The sequence below is a fragment of the Barbus barbus genome (assembly GCF_936440315.1).
Source record: "Barbus barbus genome assembly, chromosome: 8".
Taxonomy (NCBI): Eukaryota; Metazoa; Chordata; class Actinopteri; order Cypriniformes; family Cyprinidae; genus Barbus; species Barbus barbus.
This window is the reverse complement of record NC_136736.1, coordinates 20,318,600-20,339,775: the sequence shown is the minus strand read 5'-3', so window position 1 is coordinate 20,339,775 and position 21,176 is coordinate 20,318,600. Positions and strand designations below refer to the sequence as shown.

At 35.5% G+C, this 21,176-nt stretch overlaps 3 protein-coding genes across 4 annotated transcripts in view; 1 reads left to right on the top strand and 2 right to left on the bottom strand.

Annotated features, from left to right (window-relative positions):
- The window catches only part of LOC306874081 (F-box/WD repeat-containing protein 7), a 153,406-nt gene extending 143,360 nt beyond the window's left edge, over nt 1-10,046 (bottom strand). Inside the window, exon 1 of the mRNA XM_079423818.1 lies at nt 9,586-10,046. The gene's annotated coding sequence lies outside the window, so the exon portion shown is untranslated. The remainder of the gene's footprint in view (nt 1-9,585) is intronic.
- A 1,707-nt stretch (nt 10,047-11,753) lies between these two features.
- LOC306874003 (uncharacterized protein) overlaps nt 11,754-21,176 on the bottom strand; it is a 10,528-nt gene continuing 1,105 nt past the window's right edge. Inside the window, exons 2-9 of one of the 2 annotated variants that reach the window (XM_079423659.1) lie at nt 21,113-21,166; nt 20,821-20,862; nt 19,281-19,325; nt 18,942-19,145; nt 18,476-18,527; nt 16,857-16,930; nt 15,826-15,874; nt 11,754-12,395 (exon numbers count right to left, since the gene is read on the bottom strand). In XM_079423659.1, the coding sequence (XP_079279785.1) occupies nt 15,837-15,874; nt 16,857-16,930; nt 18,476-18,527; nt 18,942-19,145; nt 19,281-19,325; nt 20,821-20,862; nt 21,113-21,166 (509 nt within the window). In that variant the 3' untranslated portion in view covers nt 11,754-12,395; nt 15,826-15,836. Of the gene's footprint in view, nt 12,396-15,825; nt 15,875-16,856; nt 16,931-18,475; nt 18,528-18,941; nt 19,152-19,280; nt 19,326-20,820; nt 20,863-21,112; nt 21,167-21,176 lie in introns of both variants that reach the window. The other variant, XM_079423658.1, reaches the window with a different exon arrangement.
- The window catches only part of LOC306874002 (meiotic nuclear division protein 1 homolog), a 20,030-nt gene continuing 19,895 nt past the window's right edge, over nt 21,042-21,176 (top strand). Inside the window, exon 1 of the mRNA XM_079423656.1 lies at nt 21,042-21,112. Coding sequence (XP_079279782.1) covers nt 21,080-21,112 — 33 coding nt within the window. The 5' untranslated portion in view covers nt 21,042-21,079. The remainder of the gene's footprint in view (nt 21,113-21,176) is intronic.

Sequence of the window (21,176 nt, the reverse complement as noted above, 5' to 3'; positions counted from 1 at the left end):
GAGTTGCTGCCATGTGATTGGCTGATTAGCAATTTGTGTTACCAAGCTATTGAACAGGTGTACCTAATAAAGTGGCCGGTGAGTGTAGACAGACTGTAATATATCTTCAATCTATATAGAGAGATCAGTAAGTGGAAATCAAGTCTGCAGCGAACTATGTAAATCACTCAACTTTCACAGTTTGCTTTATACAGCAAAAACATTTACTTTAGTTATAACAACATGTGTAGGAATGTATTTGATCATTTTTAATTCAGATGTAGTAATATGATTGTCACAATAATGAAGGCCTGACTCAGGGGTACTGACTAGTTTTCCCCTGTGCACTTTGAAGGCAACAGCAGTTTCACCACCAATTAAAGCCAAAGAATACTTCACTTTTTATGCGTATGCAAGGGTCCAAGCACAGTGTTCATGAAATTTCGTCACTTGAATAATACGCACACCATCCAATTTTGCGAACCATGTGTACTTTGTACACCCAGGTCGCACATGCGCACTGAATTAGTTTTGCACGAATCAGCTGTTCCAGAAGGTGGCAACACTGGCCCATACCATTGTTTAACAGTAGAAAACGAAACTAAAGAGATGGAGATGGCAACAACAACAGATGGCCGCATTGACATGCGCTTGTGTGAGGGGGTTATGAGAGTCACAACTTTAGTTTAAAAGAGTACAAATACATTTTTATCGGTCATAACTTCTAGAGAAATATAGAGCAGACGCTGGACTAGAGCGCTTGTGTAGACCCCGTGCAATCATGCACACCTCAAACGTTCAATACGCAAGCGTACAAATAAAAAAAGTCATATGCTTGGGCCTTTAGGTGGATCTCTAGAAACTTCCAGGAAGGCGTGTTTGAGCAGGACAGCGCTAAACTAGCCTTCCAGGAGCAGGATTGGACACCCCTGATTTAGGGGCCGTTTACACGACAGTGTTTTCAGCCAAAAACGGGAATACGGGAATCTTTGAAAACGGTGTTAGGTATGTAGACATGCGCAGTACGTGTTGATTTTAAAAGGCAAGCGTTAAGAAACATACACAGCAGAGTATTTGGTAGTGTTGCTACTGCTCAAGAGTTTGCTAACGCAGCTAAAGCTGCTATTGCTATGAATGAGGAGTAGAGTAGGTGAACAGTCGGTGCGGTGATTTTAAAGGGGTCATCGGATGCCCATTTTCCACAAGTTGATATGATTCTTTAGGGTCTTAAAAGTCTATAACATACTTGTTAAAATTTAATGAACTTAATTTAATGAACTCTGCTGACCCCGCCCCTCTCTTCCGTGGGGTGATGAGCAGCACTGTTTACTTTAGCCGCGAAACTGGCTAACTAGCACATTATTAGGAAAGGAGATTTGCAAAGATTCATAAAAAAAACCCCTTATACTCACTTCTTCTGTAGATGAAGCTGGATCACGAATTATTCGCGTGAACAAACGCATTTATGTAGATCGGGATCGGCGCATTCAGATGTCGGGAGTTAATGACTGCTATATTCATTATTACATTCAACTACAAATCACCTCAGTCGCTCACAGCTCAACCAGGGTGGGTATAAGGCAAGACGGCCTTGTCAATCAACTATCGTGGGAGCTGCCTGTACAGAACTACGTCATTCTGACAGGAATCTCAGAACAGCCTGATTTGAGAAAGGGGATTTTAAAATAGGGATTAAAAAAAAATAAAAAATAAACACTGGGTGGATTTTTATCATTATAGGATGGATGTGTACACACTTCCAATACATTTATGTTCAAACAACTTGGAAAGTGAAGTTTGCATCCAATGACCACTTTAATGACGGAACTCCCACCCACAAAGAGATAATAATCACTTCCCAACAGGTACTGTTTACTAACAAGGTGACAGCGTCAACTACTGACCTGGGGGCTGTTCCATAAACCAAGATTAGAGTATAAAACAGGCTTATTTCAGTTAGTCAGGCTTATTTTTGGTAGATTCGGTTTCATAAATCAAACTTAAAAAAGTTCAAACTCAGTTACCCCGGCAACTTATGCTGGCAAACTAACCTGGTCCAGAGCAGGCTAACTGTCAGGCTAAGATGAGCTCCTCTAACTCTGACCAATAGGAACGCATCCATATTACCACTGACTCTCTCACATACAGTCAGTTTAATTTATTATCGGTCCAAAAACAGAAAATACACCTTAAATAATCAAATAAATAAAAAAATAGGCTACAACCAACTGTATTTAATGTATTGTGCCCAAAATGTAGGCGAGTGACATTTTAACATAGTTGCTACTTGTGCATGCAGTTGATCAGCAGTTTCTAGCCATGCAGCCTTTCTCTCTGAATTTATGACAGCTGTACCTTTTATGGTTATTAGAACATTAAAACATTACAATCTAAAATGGCTCTTTAAAGCATTAAAGCATAAAAACACAATCAAAAGTTAAAATCACTGAATTAAAAATGTAAATTTATAATAGAAATCAGAGTACATTTTAACTGATAAGAGGAACACACATTTAACTCATTTGAGCTAGTGATTAACAGTTGCTGCTATCATAAAAATACACTTATATGTAGGAAATTAAAATTCTGTGTGTCACATTTAATGTCCAACAACAAATATTTTATTCAGAATTCTTGCGCTAGTATTCTATTCTGCTCTGTCTGTGTAGCGCGCATGCGCGCCGCAGCGCTCGTTCTCTCGCATAAGCCTCGCCCGCTCCTGACAGCTAAATGGATATATTTGCATGGCTTTCTGACATTTACAGATGTAAAAAATATACCTGTGACGTATCAGTTATGCACTGAGGAAAACACAATGTTTCAAATGCGTTAAACAGCACAAATATTCGCTGTTTGCTATGGTGGATCGCTTTGATCCATGATCGACATTAAGGGCTGCTTCAGAATAAGCTGGATAGCATTAGTCAGATTGCGTGAACTTGAATTGTCGTTTATGGAACCGCTTTAGTCCCGATTGATTTGTTAGGTTATTTCAAGTCAGGTTTTGGACTTTAATCCCCGCTTTTCTTAGCGTCTTTTATGGAACAGGCCCCTGGTATACGTAATACAGTGTTTTGGGCAGTTTTCACGAGATGTGTAAATGCGAATCGTTTTGAAAACTTTTTAAAAACGCAAGGGAAAAACTTTTCAGTTTTTGACTACATTGTTGTCATGTAAATGTAGCCTTAGATGTAGCACTTGAAAACTAATGAGAAATACAGACAAAGTTTTCCAAACTATATGGAATACAAAAAGTAAATGTGTGATGCAGCTGGCAGGTTAAAAGGATGCTTCAGTGGATAGAGCTGGTGAAAAGAGATATCACTACACCATATGCTGGACGTGATGGGCCATGTAATGTTCTCCTAGCTGCTTATGATCTCTTAAAACCCTGAATGCAAATCAGAACCAAGCGCTGGATGGCAGCTTTAAATTACTGACACTGCTCTTGCTGACAGTGTCCAGAAGCTCTGCATGTACAATCTCTGAAGGCCAGAGCAAAGCTGTTACAATGAAATTGGGCCCTATGGAAAGATGAAATGGAGGGAGGTAGAAATGTATCAAATGCAGTGTTAACTAGGCCTATAAGTAATCCACCTGCAGGACGAATTCTTCATAATTTATTTTCCTGAGTTCATCTTCGATGGAAATATCAGTACATTGTGAAGCATGATACAAGGACATTCTGAAGCTCACACAGGAAGTGACGTGGAAACACAGAGGACCATCGCTTCACAATGTGCTGACGTTTACGTCAAACGTGAACTCATGAACCTACATTAACAGTTGGACAGAAATGGTTTATAATCCCATTTTTAAAATACAAACCTTTTTTCTTACAAGAACCTATCGTTTAGATTCAGAAGACATTGATTCTGATTAGAATTAGAATTCATTCTTGATGCCTGTATAACTTATTCAGTTTATTGCTTTGGCAACATTGTGCTATTCCAGTCATGCCAATAAAGCTTAATTTAATTGAATCATCAACTGGGATCACATGGATTGCCATAATTTTTTAATTTGTGTGATTTTTGAAGCATATCTGCACATCTGAAGAACAGTGTTTACCTGAGGAAAGTCAGTCATGTGATAGCATGAGGGCGAGTAGCCTAAATGAAAATTTTCCCTTTAAAGATCCTTGAGAGAGAGAGAGAGAAATTTGATGTCCTATACAGCCATCAACTATTAGATGCTTTGTAAGGCTAGACTAGCACTAAACAGCACTAGTCATCTTTGGCATTTGAATGGAGGATTAAATGAGTCAAGTGACTAGTCACATGACTGGCCTGTGACACACCTGCACTTACAGGAAAGAGAAATGAAGAAATAAATACAGTGAAAATGAAGAATAAAACCCTCCATATGATAGTGTCAATGCTCAAGAGGCTTATGGCACAGCAACAGGTGGAATAAAACAGAATGCATATACCATCATTATGAGAAATTTACATTCCCAATAGCAGGCAATGAGCACGTTTTGTTTCCTCAACAAATGAAGCCTAATTCTCTTGAAGAGATACACTGCAGCAACTTTACAGAAATGCAAAACCTGAAAATCACCAAGGTGGCATAAAATTCTCTGTCTCCATAGGCTTGATAGAAACAAAACAAAAAAAAATTAGAAAGTAAAGACAGCTCATTACAGCAAAGCAAATAAACACTCCATAATTCATCAGAAGAGGGGCACGGAAGCTGTGTGTTCACAAGTGTGATTCACAGAACAACACAGGAATTCACCACCCATACAGCAGGGGTATACACCCAAGACATAAAAAAAAGAGAGAGAGCGAGAGCGAGAGAAAATTCTCTCTTCAAATGTCACATAAGGGCTTGATAAGACATCTGTGGAGAAATTAAGCCTGTCAGTGTTTTGTTTTGATTTTCTACCAAACTTTGTTTTGGCTACAGCTGCGGGAACAGAGTCAGGAAAGAAGAAAAATGATTGGTCACACTGTTATATTATACTAACACCAATATATCACTCAGAACAAGTGTTTGTGTGCAGAGCTCTCAAATTTGCTATACTATTAATTTAAACTATATGGGCCAGGGTGGTCGACTAGTAGTCCAACAACCAGTCAATCAGTGAGGTAGACCAGAACATAAGTAAAAAGGGTAACCAAGTATTGGGTGTGCTAATAGTGTTAGCCTAAGCTAAACATCCAGTTGCTAGCCAGCAAAAAAACAAGAAAAATGCCTTGTCTCCTCTTTGTAACAATTGCACATAGGCTTTGACCACAAAGCAATGCATTTGGCTTCTAAAGAAAGTGTTTTAATGTGTTAGCACTAGCAGCAGTAATTTCAGCACCTGAAAATAATATTTTCAGTTTCAGCAGTAATAGTTCTGGAATGCTGATGTCACGGTGCTGTTTAATTAGTTAGTGTGTTTGTGTTTAGCGCCATTCCAGCTTCTGTGGCTATTTTCATGGCGAGAAATATAGTGGCTGAAATATCTCATGTTTTTAGAATTCATTTTTGCTAAAAACGCCAAAACTGTGTTTGGCTTAACTCTGTTAAAAAATCTCTTCAAAAGAGTTATCAGAGTAAAAAAAAAAAAATTCTCAATGAGTTAAAACCAGCACAATCTGCTGTTTAATTATAGAGATGTGCTAATTAAACAGCAGATTGTGCTGGTTGACGCATTCTGAATGTTTAAGCATCCATTTAGCGCACATAACGTGGAAAGCTAACAGGTAACCACTTCAACTATGGACACACTTCACCTTGGTCAAACATTATGCCATCATAGCAATATGAAAAATGTATTAGGCTTTACTACAACTGGTTTAATTTATAACCTGAGAACACGACCTAAACAGAACACAGAATGTTTGGTTTTCAGCTAAATTAACTTTCATTTGAAAAATAAATAAACTCATTCAATTTTTCCATGCAGGTTATGGATATTTATCCCAATTATCTGACGACTGTCTGTTACACATGGGCACCAAGCACATGGACATAACACTGCATAATTAAACACGTCCTCCTTGAAAAGTTGTTCAGACAACCCAACAACTAAAATATGGTATTGCACTTCGCTACCCAAAACATTACTACACATATTTCAGCACTACTGAACTAATTTAATGGTCGTATGAGAAGGATGTCATGGAGTACAAGATTTAAATTTAGGCATGGGTATTTGAGAATTGATTCCATGAAACTCAGTACAAAATTTGACTGTGAGAGCCATCCAACACATACATCCCTGTAATATTTACTCCTGAAAGAATCACCATCCTCTCTGCTTGTGTCTGATGGCTGTGAGAGCACATGAAAAGGCAGCAGCACACCATGGCAACTCACACCTCCGTTACAGCAGAACAGAAGACAGTCATGTGACCGCAGCCTTTTCTTTTCCCTCAGCACACGAGCTGAAGAGACATAACCATATCAAGAATTCATTAAGGTATAGTGTGCACAGGGATAGTTTACCTAAAAATGAACAATATTATTTTGAGAAATATCTTAGTTTTTTGTCCTAACAATTAAATTATTTTATTTTATCTTTTTTTTCTCTCATCTCAAACATTTTGTGTAGGAAATTTTTTTTAAATCAGAGGTTAGAAATGACATAAGGGATGAACTATGAGAAATGTGATTACATTAGTTAACATGAATTAACAACGAACAAGTTACAGCACTTCATTTTGCTTAAAGATCTACTAAAACGTGAATAAAATACTGTAATTTATTGCTCATTGTTAATTATTAATTATTAATCTCATTAATGAGACCTTACTGTGTTACCCTGTTTGTGAAAATCCACAGAATTCTGCATAATAGACTTACACATGCTAAAATGTGTTAAATAGCATATAAAGGCCAGTTCACACCTAGAACAATAACTAACATTATCGTCCATTTGTGCGGTGCTGGTTTAATTATAGTTAGCATTCTTAGTGTGAATGGGCCTCAAAACTGCGCTGTTAGTGGTGCACTTTTATTTGTAGCTAAAACATAACCAGCTAAAATATAGATATGTAATAAACAAATGAAGAACGTGTTCCAATTAAGCAGAAATAAAGAAAGCTATTTACAGTTCTATGCATGCCATTTGTGACCTAACAGCGTCAGTAAAGCTTCAGTATGTGTTATATGCACTTGCCTTTAGCTGAAATCCATGAAATAAAAGAGCTGATTTTCAGCAGAAGACTTCATTGGAAGACTTGGGTAAGCCCTTTACGTAGTTTACTCAATGTCAAATTCATGTAGTTCTCCTAAGTAAAGCTTTTAATTGAGCAACAGAATCCATCATATCCAATCATAGGGGAAACAGAACACGAAAACTTGCCTTTAGTGAGGAGCCCAGAGAGCACAAAGGGAGTATGCAGTGAAAGGCTGCCAATTGCTGCAACTCTTTTAACCACGACTATCTTTAAATCAAAGCCACACAGCAGACCTGCTCTTATTATAGCTGAGTGCCATTAAGAAGTGGCTGGCCTTGAAAAATATTCTGTTCAAAGAGCCACTCATCAGATGACCCGGTTCCTTTCTCATATCTCCCAGTCCGGTCATGCCTTCTGTATGCTCTCTTTGTGTCTTATCAAAACATTAAGGCCATTCAGCAAGTCTCAAAGATCCATACAGCAGACTAAAACCTTGAAAGCCTTCATAGTGTAAAGGCCACAGCGTAAAAGAGCTCAAAACATCAGCTGAGACAGAGCACCCCACACCCTTCCGAGAGGGATGCTGATTCCCTGCAGGAGGGTGACTCTGGGCTCTCGGAGGTGGAAATGGATGTTTGTGGAAAGGGTGTGAGAGGATGAAAGATCTCACACACTATCCCCTGTATTTCCTGCTCTTTTTCCTCTCCCTCCCCTCCAATTTTATCAAACCCTTTCCGCTGTATCCCAGAGTGACCCACAATATTCAGAACGACCTCAAAAACCAAAGCGGTCTGTGCACCTCTGTCCTGACAAAACTATTAAAACTAGAAGTGCAGTGCTTGAAGAAATGTTTTTAAACTTCCAAACTGACCTCCGTCTGTTCTCTAGAGAAACCTCCTTCCTTTTCCAAGTTAAGCTATTATTTGACAACAGATATTACATAAACACATGGAGCAATAGATGGCATTACAAACCCTGTAAAACAAGTTACATAATATTACAGATGATGCTGAAACTTTCAAAAGGCTCACTGTGTGCAAGTCCCTAAACTACAGTAGAAGCCCCAGTCTCGTATATTTACAAATTAAATCAATATAAAATTGCTGTGCGATTATGAAATGAGAACAGTCTCTGCTTTTCAGAGCTAAAGAGGTTTTGTATAGCCATGTGTTTATATATTGTAGTGCAACCTATATTTGTTCAGTTCCCTGGGGTGGAGAGACGGATAAAAAGTGTTGTTATTATCATTACGTGGATGTTGGGGTTGAAAAAATTGAGAAAGAAGTTTTACTAAGAGTTTGAGAAAAGAAAGCATGCTTTGACAAACTTGTATCGGCTGTAGTCGGTGCTAACATGTGCTTGTCTCGCGCCGTGCACGCGCTGCACATAAATCTGTACAAATGAATAATTTCTCACTCACAACGTGCCACCCCGGCTAATATTTCCCGAGAAGTCCTTTTAAAGAGCAAAACGTCTGTGCAGATATTGGCGGGCGCTTCACATGGATTTAAAGCCCTAACGGGACGCGGCGGTGGTGGCTCTAAGCCTGAACGTCGATTGTTAGCGAGCTAGGCTAACGTGTTAGGCTAAGCGCTATCAGATGTTATCCTATTGCCCTTTATGACACGGGCACTCAACAGAGCACTTTATAAAATAAACGACAGTATAGTGAACAATCGGATAAACATATTCATAAACGAGTTCGCCTTTCGATTGTCCAGCTCTGGGTGTGCTAATAGTGTTAGCCTGAGCTAATTCTCCTGTCGCTAACCGGCTAAACAACACGAAACCGCAAGGAAACACTCATAATAATGATGGCACGAGGGTTTAGTAATCGTTATTAATCTAAAACGCCAACCAATCGCGAATATATGTAAACACACTGGTGTAATAAAACATCCAGTGTATTTAGAGGGCAACGACAGCGTTTTTATCTAACTTACTGTAAACTCACATTCTCAAACAAGAGAAATTGGTTGTTTACAAGATCTGAAGTTTAAGTCAAATCGATATAAGTAAAATATCAATACAGCGAAAGTGAAAAAAAACATATGCTTTAGCTTTTAGTATTAGATTTGTTTTATGCAGCTACAAAACTCTACCAAACACTAACTTACGTATTTGTTGTGTCCTATATCTTGGAATTAGGTTAATGTTAGTTTAACAACAACAACAACAACAACAGTTTCAGAATAGTGCATGCGACTGATTTCTCTTATCAATGAAACACTGCAGTTTTAAATTACATGCAACCTACACATCAGACTGTCACATTAAATATGTGTTAATTAAATATTAGTATCATCAGCAGCTGTACATATATTGCATATTACACACACGAGAGAGGCCATGTAATCAGCTTCATATGTGCATTACCTGCATGAGGTTTTGTGCTGAAGCTGATCACATGGCCCGTTACTCCTGCAAATCACCCTAGCATGGTCAAGTTTACATTTGTAAGACGTTTTATTAGACAAAAGCACGTATTTACCCTGGAAACTGATGGAAAGACGAAGGAAAATTAGGCTCCTGTGTGCACAGGGACAGTTAACTTAGTTCCCCCAGGTAACTTATCCTTTCCAGAGTCCAATTACGGTCACCGGTCTCTCCTCTTCTCCCCTCCGGTTTGTCCGAAAGAAAGATGAAACGATCCTTTGAAAACGAGTTGAAGTTTTACAAGCACAAACCAAACATTTTCATCCGATGAAATAAAGTAGGAGCGTGACGCCAACCCTTCCAACCACGCACCAGGGAGAGCTTTATTATTTATTTATCTTCTGCAAAAACTAAAATCTCCCTGAAATAATATGTGACCGATTTGAAGAACGCCAGTAATACGGTGTACGACTCCGATGCTTCTCCGTTAAAGCACGATCGCCTTTATCCCACCGATTCCTGTACGACTCCCTGTCCACGGATGATGGCGTCACTGTATCGTCCAGGAACGTCACCATCGCTCGCGTTCCGTGTCGCTTAAATACGACGTAATTACGTTGCCATGTCTGTGGACTGTTCAGGGCCAAAAAGTATCATTTGAGATTCCCCGTGTAATTGCCCCATTTAAGGTTTTATTATTTCAGATGTTTATTTAATTAAACAATATGTTTCTTAATTTTTAATTGAGTTTGGTGCGTTCAACCAAGGTTGCTGTCATCATGATAAAACTTAACATGGGAGTCTAGATTTAATATTTCTCTTCTTTTTACTTTGTTGTGCTTCAATGCTTCACTGTTAATCTATCAGACACTGACTGTGCCAAAGTGCCAAACAATGTGATTCTGAGAAGCATGGAACCGATGCTTTAACACTTCATTTTACTTCACTTTATTAATTTATTTTATTGTATTGCACTGTATTGTCATTTTTACCCTTTACTTGTAACTTTATTTATTTAGTTATTTTATATTTTAACGTCATTCTTTTTGTGAGAAACACATTTACTATCATTACTATTATAATTAATTTATGTTGTTTTTTATGTAGCCTAATTAGTTATTTATGTAGTAGTGCTATATAGCTATAGTAAACAAACTGGTATTGTACTAAACAGAATGTGCAGATAAGCTTACAAAAGCCCTACTATCTGAAAGCAAACTAAATATAAGTTAAACTGTTCTAGACAGATAATAAAGCAATAAGCAATATGAAATCATTAATGCGTGAGTGCTAACAACTCATTCAAAAACCAAATGCATCTGCACATTTTATCCTGATCAACAGGGTTTTAAAACCAAACAGACCAGACAAGACTTAAAGAAGAAAAAATCTAATGAGTTCCATCTGGCGTTGTTTTCCAGCACTGTTATAATGAACTGCTACGGTTGTGCTGCGCCACATGACAGCGGCTGCTCTTGCCTAAAGCTGGGTTTTGTTCCAAGCCCCACTCAAAGGTAAACAATGTTCTTTCATATTCCCATCGTATTCCAGACCTTTGGCATTAGAAAATGCACTTAGAAGAAATTTTAACTCAGGTGGAAGCCAAAAGAATGCTCATGAATTACACAGTTATGGGTGCAACATGAAATATATACTGTAGGTCTTTCTACAGGAAGTTCATAGCCCATCACTTTCAATAAATAGTCTTAACTAGCTTGGTCATGTCATGTTAGGTAATTAGGTAAGATTATAGTGTGGTTGGGTGTATAAGTTGTTAAATGTATCTACTGTATCTATGACATATACTACCTTTGATCAATATAATACTTTTATTATTATATTGATCAAAAGTGACAGTCAGTATTTTTACATAATTACAACAAAGAAATCTATTTAAAATAAATGCTGTTCTTTCTATTCATCCAATTTATCACAGTTTGAACAAAAATGTTAAGCACCACAACTGTTTTCAAAAACTGTTACTTGATCAACAAATCAGCATATTCCAAATCACCAAATCAGAATGATTTCTGAAGGACCACATGACACAGTAATGGCTGCTGAAAATTCAGCTTGACCATCACAGGAGTCATTTGCATTTTAAAATAGAAAACAGTCATTTTAAACTGTAATAAGATTTCACTATATTACTGTTTACTGTATTTTTGACTAAACAAATGCAGTTTTGATGAGCATAAGACACATTTTTCAAAAATATAAAAAAATCTTTCCTTTGATAGTGTATATGTAAAGAAAACATCAAACGTGCACTCACACAAGAGTAATGATAACAATAGTTCCTCTTTTAATATTAAAAAACAGTACATAGCAGGAAATGTTTTGGTGTTTTCTTAAGAATTATTAAGTTTCATTATAAATTGTAAACACAAGCTTGCAATGATGTATAAAAAATAAGAAAATACAACGTATGCAATAATATTTACATTGGTTAAAATGTTTATGTTTTTATAATTTAAATGGAATGATGAAATGCTTCTTATTTTTGAAGTTCTGTGGCAGTCATTGCATTTAGATAAAGACAAGAATGATTATTACATTATAAAGAAACAACATGGTTTATTATTTTGTTGTACTCAAAAAGTGGTGAAAATATCAATATCAAAAGTACAAAGAAGAGCACATTGACTTCCAGTAGAGCTGTTGTATCCCGTTCAGTGCAACAGACAGAAAAATATGTATCTGCTTATTTTTATTTGTTCTTTTTCATCCAAACAGCAATGGTCTTTACACAGCAGTGTTTATTACTTTACAAATATAAAGTTATATCATTATGAAACATAATATAAAAGCATTAGCAAATGTCTTCTGATTAGTATCTGAACTGCATGTACCTAAGTATACCACAACATACACTGTGCAAAGATATGAGGACACATGAAAAAGCATCAGGTCCACAGCCGGTACCTGTAAAACAAATGAGAGAAAAAATATGTGCCAAACTGCACTCTAACAAGTATGATGTACTCATGTATTCTTTCTTTCTTTTTTCTTTCTTACTATTGAGTACAATTTAAAGCAGTGAAATTAATGAAATATCCTTATGAACTTATTAAATGTAATTAAACATTACTTACATTCAACAGAAACTCCTATAAATTCCAAATAACTGAACATTAAATGCTAATGGATCTCCTTCTATATTAATTTGATGCAAAAACACACAAAATAACACTTCGATTCAACATTTCACAACATTTGCTTGTCTGTATCAAAGCGTGTTTGGAATATATTTGCAAGTTATTAATTGTGTCCAATTTACTAAATGTCTTAAAGATGAACGATATTGATATGACATTAGTAATTATTATAGTTCTTGAAACTGTTCAGTATAATTTCTCCATTATAAAATATGTTTATTAAAATGTAACAATGTTAGTCAAATATCAGTGTCTTTTAGTGAATAACAGATGTACATTTTTTGATAAAATTAACTTTTTAGGCCTCTATTTTTGTATGTCTACCTCAATCACAAAGTGATATTCAGATTCAGATTTTATAAAGGTGGTTATTTATTGTTATGATATTTTAGAGTGTACACTGACAAGTTGCTGTGGACATTTGTGAACTAATCTATAATTGACCTTTGTGCATTTGTATATGGTCTTCAACAAGCTGTTGTATTCCAATAATTGCTGCAAAGAATTTCTGCTTCCATATCAGAATAGTTTCAGTTCAGCATAAAAAGAGCCATGCCCTTACTCCTGTGCTGATGTGACCTCAGATATTCTCCGTTTATGTTTATATAAACATTAATTTGTCATCCTTGACATCACCTAGCCATTGTGAAGCCTGCTCCCCCATAGCGCCTGATACCAATCCGATCCTGGGAAAAACACAGTCTGCATGACGTAAGCTTACATTCCTGGCTTGTGGACTCTGACCCTCTGGTGTTCCCAGGGAGAGCGAGACAGAGAGCATGCAAGAGGGGAAAAAAGAGGCCCTCCTCATCTCTGGCATGGTCTGGGCCGTGCTTCCACGCATGCCTGCTGTAATGACTACCAGATGTCACTGCTGGCAGCGCGGACCGGGGGGTCAGAAGTCAGCAGTCACAGCTATTCTGTTCCTCGTACGCAGCCTCATCAAAACAAACTTGACAGAATGACATAGTATGTGTTTGTGTCTGCATTAGTAAGCAAGTGGATGTCATTGGGTGTTTGTGTAAGAGCTGTTCGCGACTCTGTGGTGATTATGCGGAGGTCAACAGACAATGCTGCAGTTTATTATTCTATTAGACTGCCACTTCAAAACTATTTGACAATCTAGTCACTTGACAAGGGTCAGTGCATTACAAAAAGTGTATTCACGTCTTGACTCATAGTGGTTTAAGTATCCAAAAAACAAAGAATGCGATTTTTCTTCAAAATGTAGTAGGGATTGTTTGTGCCAGTATCATTGTGGGCAGCGTGCCGACATATAGCTATGTTGTGCTTTGCATGTCTCGAGTCCGAGTCCCTGCTCGCGGACCTTTCCTGATCCTGTCCCCCTTTCTCTCTCTCACTTTGCTTCATGTCTAAATACTGTCCTGTCACAATAAAGGCAAAAATGGCAAAACATAAATAAATAAATCTTTAAAAAAAGTAGTACGGATGAACGTAAAATTGCTCAATAGGATTTAATGAATTATATTAAATATTCATTATCGATTTCTAGATAATTCTATTGTACATAATACAATATATTTACATTGTATGTATATATGTATATACATATATATATATATATATATATATATACTGTATATGAACCCACACACAGACAAACAAACACTATTCAAAAGTTTGGGATCAGTGAGATGTTTTTCTTTTCTTTCTTTCTTTCTTTTTCTTTTTTTTTTTTTTAGAATGAACGCATTTGAAGTTTCTATCTTTCTATTATCAAAGAATCCTGAAAATGTTTTATTATGCTTTCCAAAGAAATATTAAGCAGCTTTTTTAGTATTTTTACATTGATAAAAGTAAGAAGTGTTTCTTGAGGGCCAAATCAGTTTATTACAATGATTTTATGATCGGCTTTGCCATCACAGGAATAAATTACATTTTAAAATATATAAAAATATTAAAATAGAATGCAATTATTTTAAATTGTAATATTTAATAATATTACAATAATATAATAATATAACAATAATTTTCTGTATTTTGATTAAATAAATGCAGCCTTTGTGAGCATAAGATAATTCTTCAAAAAATATATACAAAAATCTTATCAACCTCAAACCTTTGAATGCTATTATTATTATTATTTCACACTGATTGAGTTCCAAAAACAGTGTCAACATAGACTGAGACCCTATCACAACTTAAGTGGAATAGAAAGAGTTCTCTGAGTTCACTTAAATGTCCTGACACATTTTCTTTTAAACTCCGTTCACTTTTTGAAATGTAAAAATATAATAACCATTTCTACTGGCAGCATAGTGGCATTTGTGTTTGTAGTTTTTGCACATCCGGTTTCAATATGATTGCATGTATTTTTGTTCTTTTTTTTTTTTTACTGGATATCTTAGAAGCAGCAATATGAAATATTAAATGTTTATCATATCATCGTTCAAATTGCTTGACAAGAAAAAAAAAAGTTCTGCATGACAAAATGAACAAAGGCATTTTGACCAAACTATGCAGCCATTATAAGCAGGAAACGTATGCACAGGGAACGCTGATGTGTACAGTAGCTGTTGACTAGACTCTGAGGGGCATTCCACTGGAAAGTAAAGTAAGAGGTAACCTTATGTCATTTCACAGTTCCAGGAAATGATATCGTACACGTTACATTACAGGGTGTGACACATACGAACACATATCTTCGTGCCTTGTCTTGCACCACTGCTCAGTGAGTCATATGTGTGTGTTCCCCGTACAAATCGGCACAGTGTTACCATGTCCAGTGCTGCAGACCCCTTTATTTTCCAAACGTCTAACCCTCCACAACCCCCAAGAGGAACAGCAAAGTTTCATGTTACTGATGGGAACCCAACGGTTGCTCTGTGTATTTACTGTACACTTTTGAAAAGTTAGTACAACTTTTTATGTGTACGACTCTTTTCCATTACTTGGAAACAATCTGAAATGATCTGAATTCAGCCTGAAGTGTAGTGAAATATGATGTGTGAATGAAAATAATCAAGAAATGCACAACATCTGTTACAGATCTGTCCTGAAAATTAAATATTTGCAAGCTAGTACAATGACTTTCCTGTTACTAACCGCTAGACAGCTGTCCAAGCCAATACTGTACTGTGAATACGCTCCGACTTTGTTCTAGAAATTGTGTAGCCTTCCCAGGTTTGGACTACATCTTGCATAAAAGGAGAGAATAATAAGTCTAGTGTACTCACTGAAAAGCTATTCATAATATTTGGCCGGTGTCCACTTTCTTGCCTCCATCTGCAAGCAAACGATGAAAAGACACAGATTCCTTATGTTAAAAGCATTCAACAAAATATGTTCCACATCTTTTTATCTTATCTAATAGGAATAGATCATACATTTACACAGCGCTTTACACACTTTCACAGCACTGCTCACAGTGCAAGTAACTTCAAACCTACAAACACAGAATGCAAATATAGTTTGCATGAAGGATGTTTTGAACCTTAAGGTTGAAGTACTGGTGAAAAAAGGTGGTTTAAGTGTGAGTAAGTTTTAAAAAAGCAGCCTAATGCGCAATTTTCATAAAGCTGTGGAAGTTTCTTTGAGCATTTGAATGTTTTTAGTGCAATGGCTCCCCTTGCTGGTAAAAGCACAAACTTTACTGAATGAACTTAAACTGACGCAAGTAAATGTAACAGCCTAATGTTGCTCTCTGAGCAAAATATTATGAGAGCATATATATGTAAATTTATTTAGGTCTAAATTAAAAATGTATCCATTTGGATTACACAGTTTTAACATAAACTAATTTGAACTTCATATGATGCATATTTGTCAGTCATACCGAGACAGGTAGTAAATGTTTGTTCCACCGCTAGCCATTATCCGAAAAAAATTATGTTTTCAAAGCAAGTTTCTAAGCAATTTGAATATATTTTGAGTACAAAAATCTGACCTGTTTCTTACCTGTGTCATTTATGTATAACTGGCAAATATGCATCAGATTAAGTTTATTAGTTTGTTTACATTTAACACTATGTAATCCAAATGGATGGATATGCATTTTAAGTATCTAAATCTTAAATTTAGGCCTAAATATTTTTTGAGCTCAGCACGTACATTTTAAACCAGACTGTCATTCTTTCCAGCACCTGTGGTTTATTAATCCTGTGGTATATTAATCAATTTAAATGTGCAATATCTGAGACACACCAAGGCCCAGATATGAACCGTGACTCAGAGTCAGAGCATTATTAATAAACGTTTTAGTGGTTACCTTTTGCCATCCAATTTTCTAGGTCTTCCATTTCCAGCTCCATCACTGATGGGATATCATCCTCAAACATGGGCCTGGGACCAAAAAAGGACCAACATATGCGTTTCAGTTCATGTTTATTTTCACATTATTCATTTATAAAAAGCACTTTTTGAACAGATGTGTTAAAAAAGATAAAGTAAACAAGACACGCAGTTATATTAAACTGGGTGTTAAGAAAATAAAGAACTGAGAGCAATAATCACTGATTATGCTGTGAGTAATTATTCAAAGCACAACTGTAAGAACTGTGTTTATGTGGGCAGTTTATTATGAGGTGGAAGTTATTTTTGTCTACTGTGGCAAACTTTCCTGTTTAAAGAGGAACCAACTAACAATGAGCAGCTTTAGTTTATCATTTATTGCATTACCAATATATGTAAACAGTCTGAACTGCCAAAGCACAACAGCCATTTAAAAAGATGTATTATTGCAAATATTGTGTGTTGTCATAAATAAATAGCTCACCCAGAAATGAAATTTTTCTCATTCTCAGGCCATTAAAAAGTAGAAGGGTTTGTTTATTCATCAGAATTGGAGAGAATTAACATTACATCACTTTCTCACAAATGGATCCTCTGCAGTGAATGGGTGCCGTCAGAATGAGTTCAAACAGCTAAGCATTACAATAATACGCAGGTAATCTACACAACTAAAATTCAAGTCCTTTCTATTCATGATATTGCTTTCCCCAGTCAAAAAATCATCTTGTCTGAATCAAGAGAAAAATCTGCACAAATCACCACAAACACCATTTACAAGGCAAAACAAATATTTTCATTGGAGTAAATGTTATTACAGATTATAGACTGGTATACCTTAATGATGGATTTGGTTCTTACAAACTCTTTTAATTTCACAAGATGTTAACTGACGAGTTATGAAGATTACATTAGAGTTGTGGATTATTGTGATGTTTCAATTAGCTGTTTGGACTCTCATTCTGACGGCACCCATTAATTTGGCAACATTTTCCCAAATTATTTTTGATAAAGAAATAAACTAAACTACATCTTGGCCTGAGTACATGGATGTGGTGAGTAAATTTCCAGCAAGTTTTGTTTTCGGTGAACTATTTGGTACAAGGCTTGTGGATGTTGAAACATGACATTTTCACCGCATTATTATTTTTATGATTTTTTTCACTAAATAAATTACTAATAAAAATGCAAATGGAAATATGACTGGAAAGCACAACTAAATTATTATTGGAATTCATCAAAATGTAATAGCAAAATTTTTGAAAATAAAAAACGAGGTTATGGTCTTAAATTAATTAACATCCAAAGACTAGTTTCGCAATCATGTATTGCTTAAACGTATATATAGCCAATGCATTTTTTTGTTTTTACAAGACTTTTTTCTGGTTGCATGTTGCAAGGTCTGAAATTCGTTGCGGGTTGAATGTGTCTTCCACATGTGATACACGCACAAGCATTTTGCACATCCAGGTTAGCCACATAATCGCTAAAAGGAACTAAGCAACATCTTAACTATAAACTACTAAAATGCAGCCAGCACATGTCACTCATTATGCATAATAATAGTAACACAACACGCTTTTAAACATTTGTACCTACATTGGCACCTTTTCATGGTCTTCATGATCCAGATAAGGATCTTCTTTTGTGTCTTATGAAAAAAAGAGTGAGAAAACATGATAAACATTCATCATTACACAGTGTATTCCTTCATTTATAAGATTTCAGTTTGAGTTGCCTTCTAAGGAACTAATTGTAAACTGTAAACAATGCAAGGAGAAAGGGAAGAAGCACTTTTTTAGTCTCAGAGTGATGGATGACAAAAACTAAAATGGTCTTTTTGAAGTGTTCACCTTTTTATTTGTGATTTACAAATGCTGCCCAGTAGGAGAGTCTCTACTTTGCATCTTTTAACATACCATTAACACATCCACCTTCAGGTTTAATTTATGTCTGGATAGTTCCCAGGAAGTGTAAATATTTGTGTCTTTAGATAAATGTGTAAACCGATGTATTGGCTGGTTATTTCGAGTCTGTAAAGTCTATTAGTTTGAATGCAACATACCAATAACTTTTATGCTCCACCTGCGATAGATCATGACTACACACACGATCACAACGATGATGACCAGTGTGACAACCAGAGGTATGATGATCATGACTGAGTTGAGATCATCTGTGTGTTCGTCTGTATTTGCCTCAGTAGTCGGCTTTGTTTCCTCATTTTCCACTGTTAGTTCAGTGTTTGAGTCACTGTTTGGTGGGGAGTCTAAATCTGCAATTGCACAAGATTTAAGTAAACAATGCATTTCCTGAACTAGAAATCACAGTAAAAGTTGATCAGATAAAGTAAAAAATGCTTATTTCAGATTGATGTCAAACATCTGAAAAGGGCAATGCATACCCTGGATCCTCCCATCTCCAGAGCCTGCACCCTCACCCTGATTCTCTTTAAAGCAATAAATAAAAAACAAGTAAATACGCATTTATAATTAAAACATTTAATATATTTTTATCTCTGTAAATTATATATATATATATATATATATATTTTAATAGGGTTAATAAAGTTAAAGTTTTAACCTAATAAACAATTGAATACATACTGCTTTAGGACAATATGTGAAAAGTATATCAAATAAATCTGCAACTGTTTCTTTTATTTTTAACAGTACTTTAATAGGGGTAGTAGATATTTTAATAATTGGTTTAGTAGGGTAGTAGTAGAGAATAAAAAGTTTAGTAGAGAATAGAAAGACTAATATAATATTTAATAATACTGTTAATATTACACGGTTATATTAAACCGTGAAAAAGCATTACTTTCATAATCCAGGAAAATATAACAGAAGTCAATAACACATCCACATGAAAGTAAAGTGTTATTAAAGGAACGCTCTTATGCTCAGCAAGGATGAATTTATTTGATCAGTAAAAACTGTAAAGTATTATTACAATAATATGACTGTTTTCTACTTGAATATATTTAAAATTAAAATTCCTGTGATAGCATTTCTGAATTTTCAGTAGTTATTACTCCAGTCTTCAGTGTCGCATGATCCTTCAGAAATCATTCTAATATGCTGATTTGATGCTCAAGAAACATTTCTTATCAGTGTTGGGCTGCTGATACATTTATTTCAGATTTTTATTTTTAAATTCTTTGATTACCTTTCAAAAGGACAGCATTTATGTTAAATAAATAATAATAAAAAACGTTTGTAACATTATAAATGTCTTTACTGTCATTAATGCATTCTTGATGAATAAAATGATGAATTTCTTAAAAAAAAAACTGACTCCAAAGTTTTGAATAGTGTATACATTAAAAATCGATTTTAGTACAAGAAAATTATAATATGTCTAGGGCTAGGCGATATATCTAAAATTAGATCTCTCAATATCTTATCAAATTTTGATGATAGTTGAGATATATGTTGACATATTTGCATTTGCTTTAGAATAATTTAAACTTTTGCCCCAATTAAATTGTTTTTTAAAATAAACATTATTGAATTTTTTAATTCGTAGCACATTTAAAATGTTTTGTGCAAAAACACCTAAAAATATAGACCTAGTGACCTTCTTTTGTTGAATTAATGAAAAACAAAAGTGCAAAATGGGTATAAAAAGTGCATTCTGACAACTTTTGAGCAATGTAATTCACACATTATGTTTTACACCGTTTGGTAAATTATGCCAGCGTTTTACAAGTTTTTAGCTAAAAAGTCTATAACAATAGTTTCTGGTTTAGGAGATGCTCTGTGGCATGATGCTTCTACTGTTGCTAGAACTCATAAGTACTTCTTGGCTAGTTTTGCAGTGAAATTGCGTATATGTTAAACTTAATTTTTAACAATATTCTGTATTTTATATAAATGATTCTGTTATCATGATAATATCACTAATATTCAATATATTGCACAGCATCTACTAATTCTTACCTGAGTTTTCTTCTTCACCCTCTGCTTCAGAAGTTACTAATACTGTTAAATGTATAAACAGATCAGATTTATGAGTGGAAGTATGCTGTTTCTTTAAATCAACAAAACCTGTGACAGACATAATATACAAAATGCTTCAAGCTTAAATGATGTTTTAGTTCCATGGCAGAGACCACAAGAAAGTCAGATACAGAAGTCAGTGCTTGGAACACGAGTCATTCAGAACTAAAACCACTGTCTGGTGTCTACATCACATCAAATGAAAGTCAGGTGTGCTAAAGCAGATACTCACGTGAGTCTTTAAGGGCAATCCCCTGCTCTGTTTTTTCATTGTCTTCACATTGAACTGTAATGAC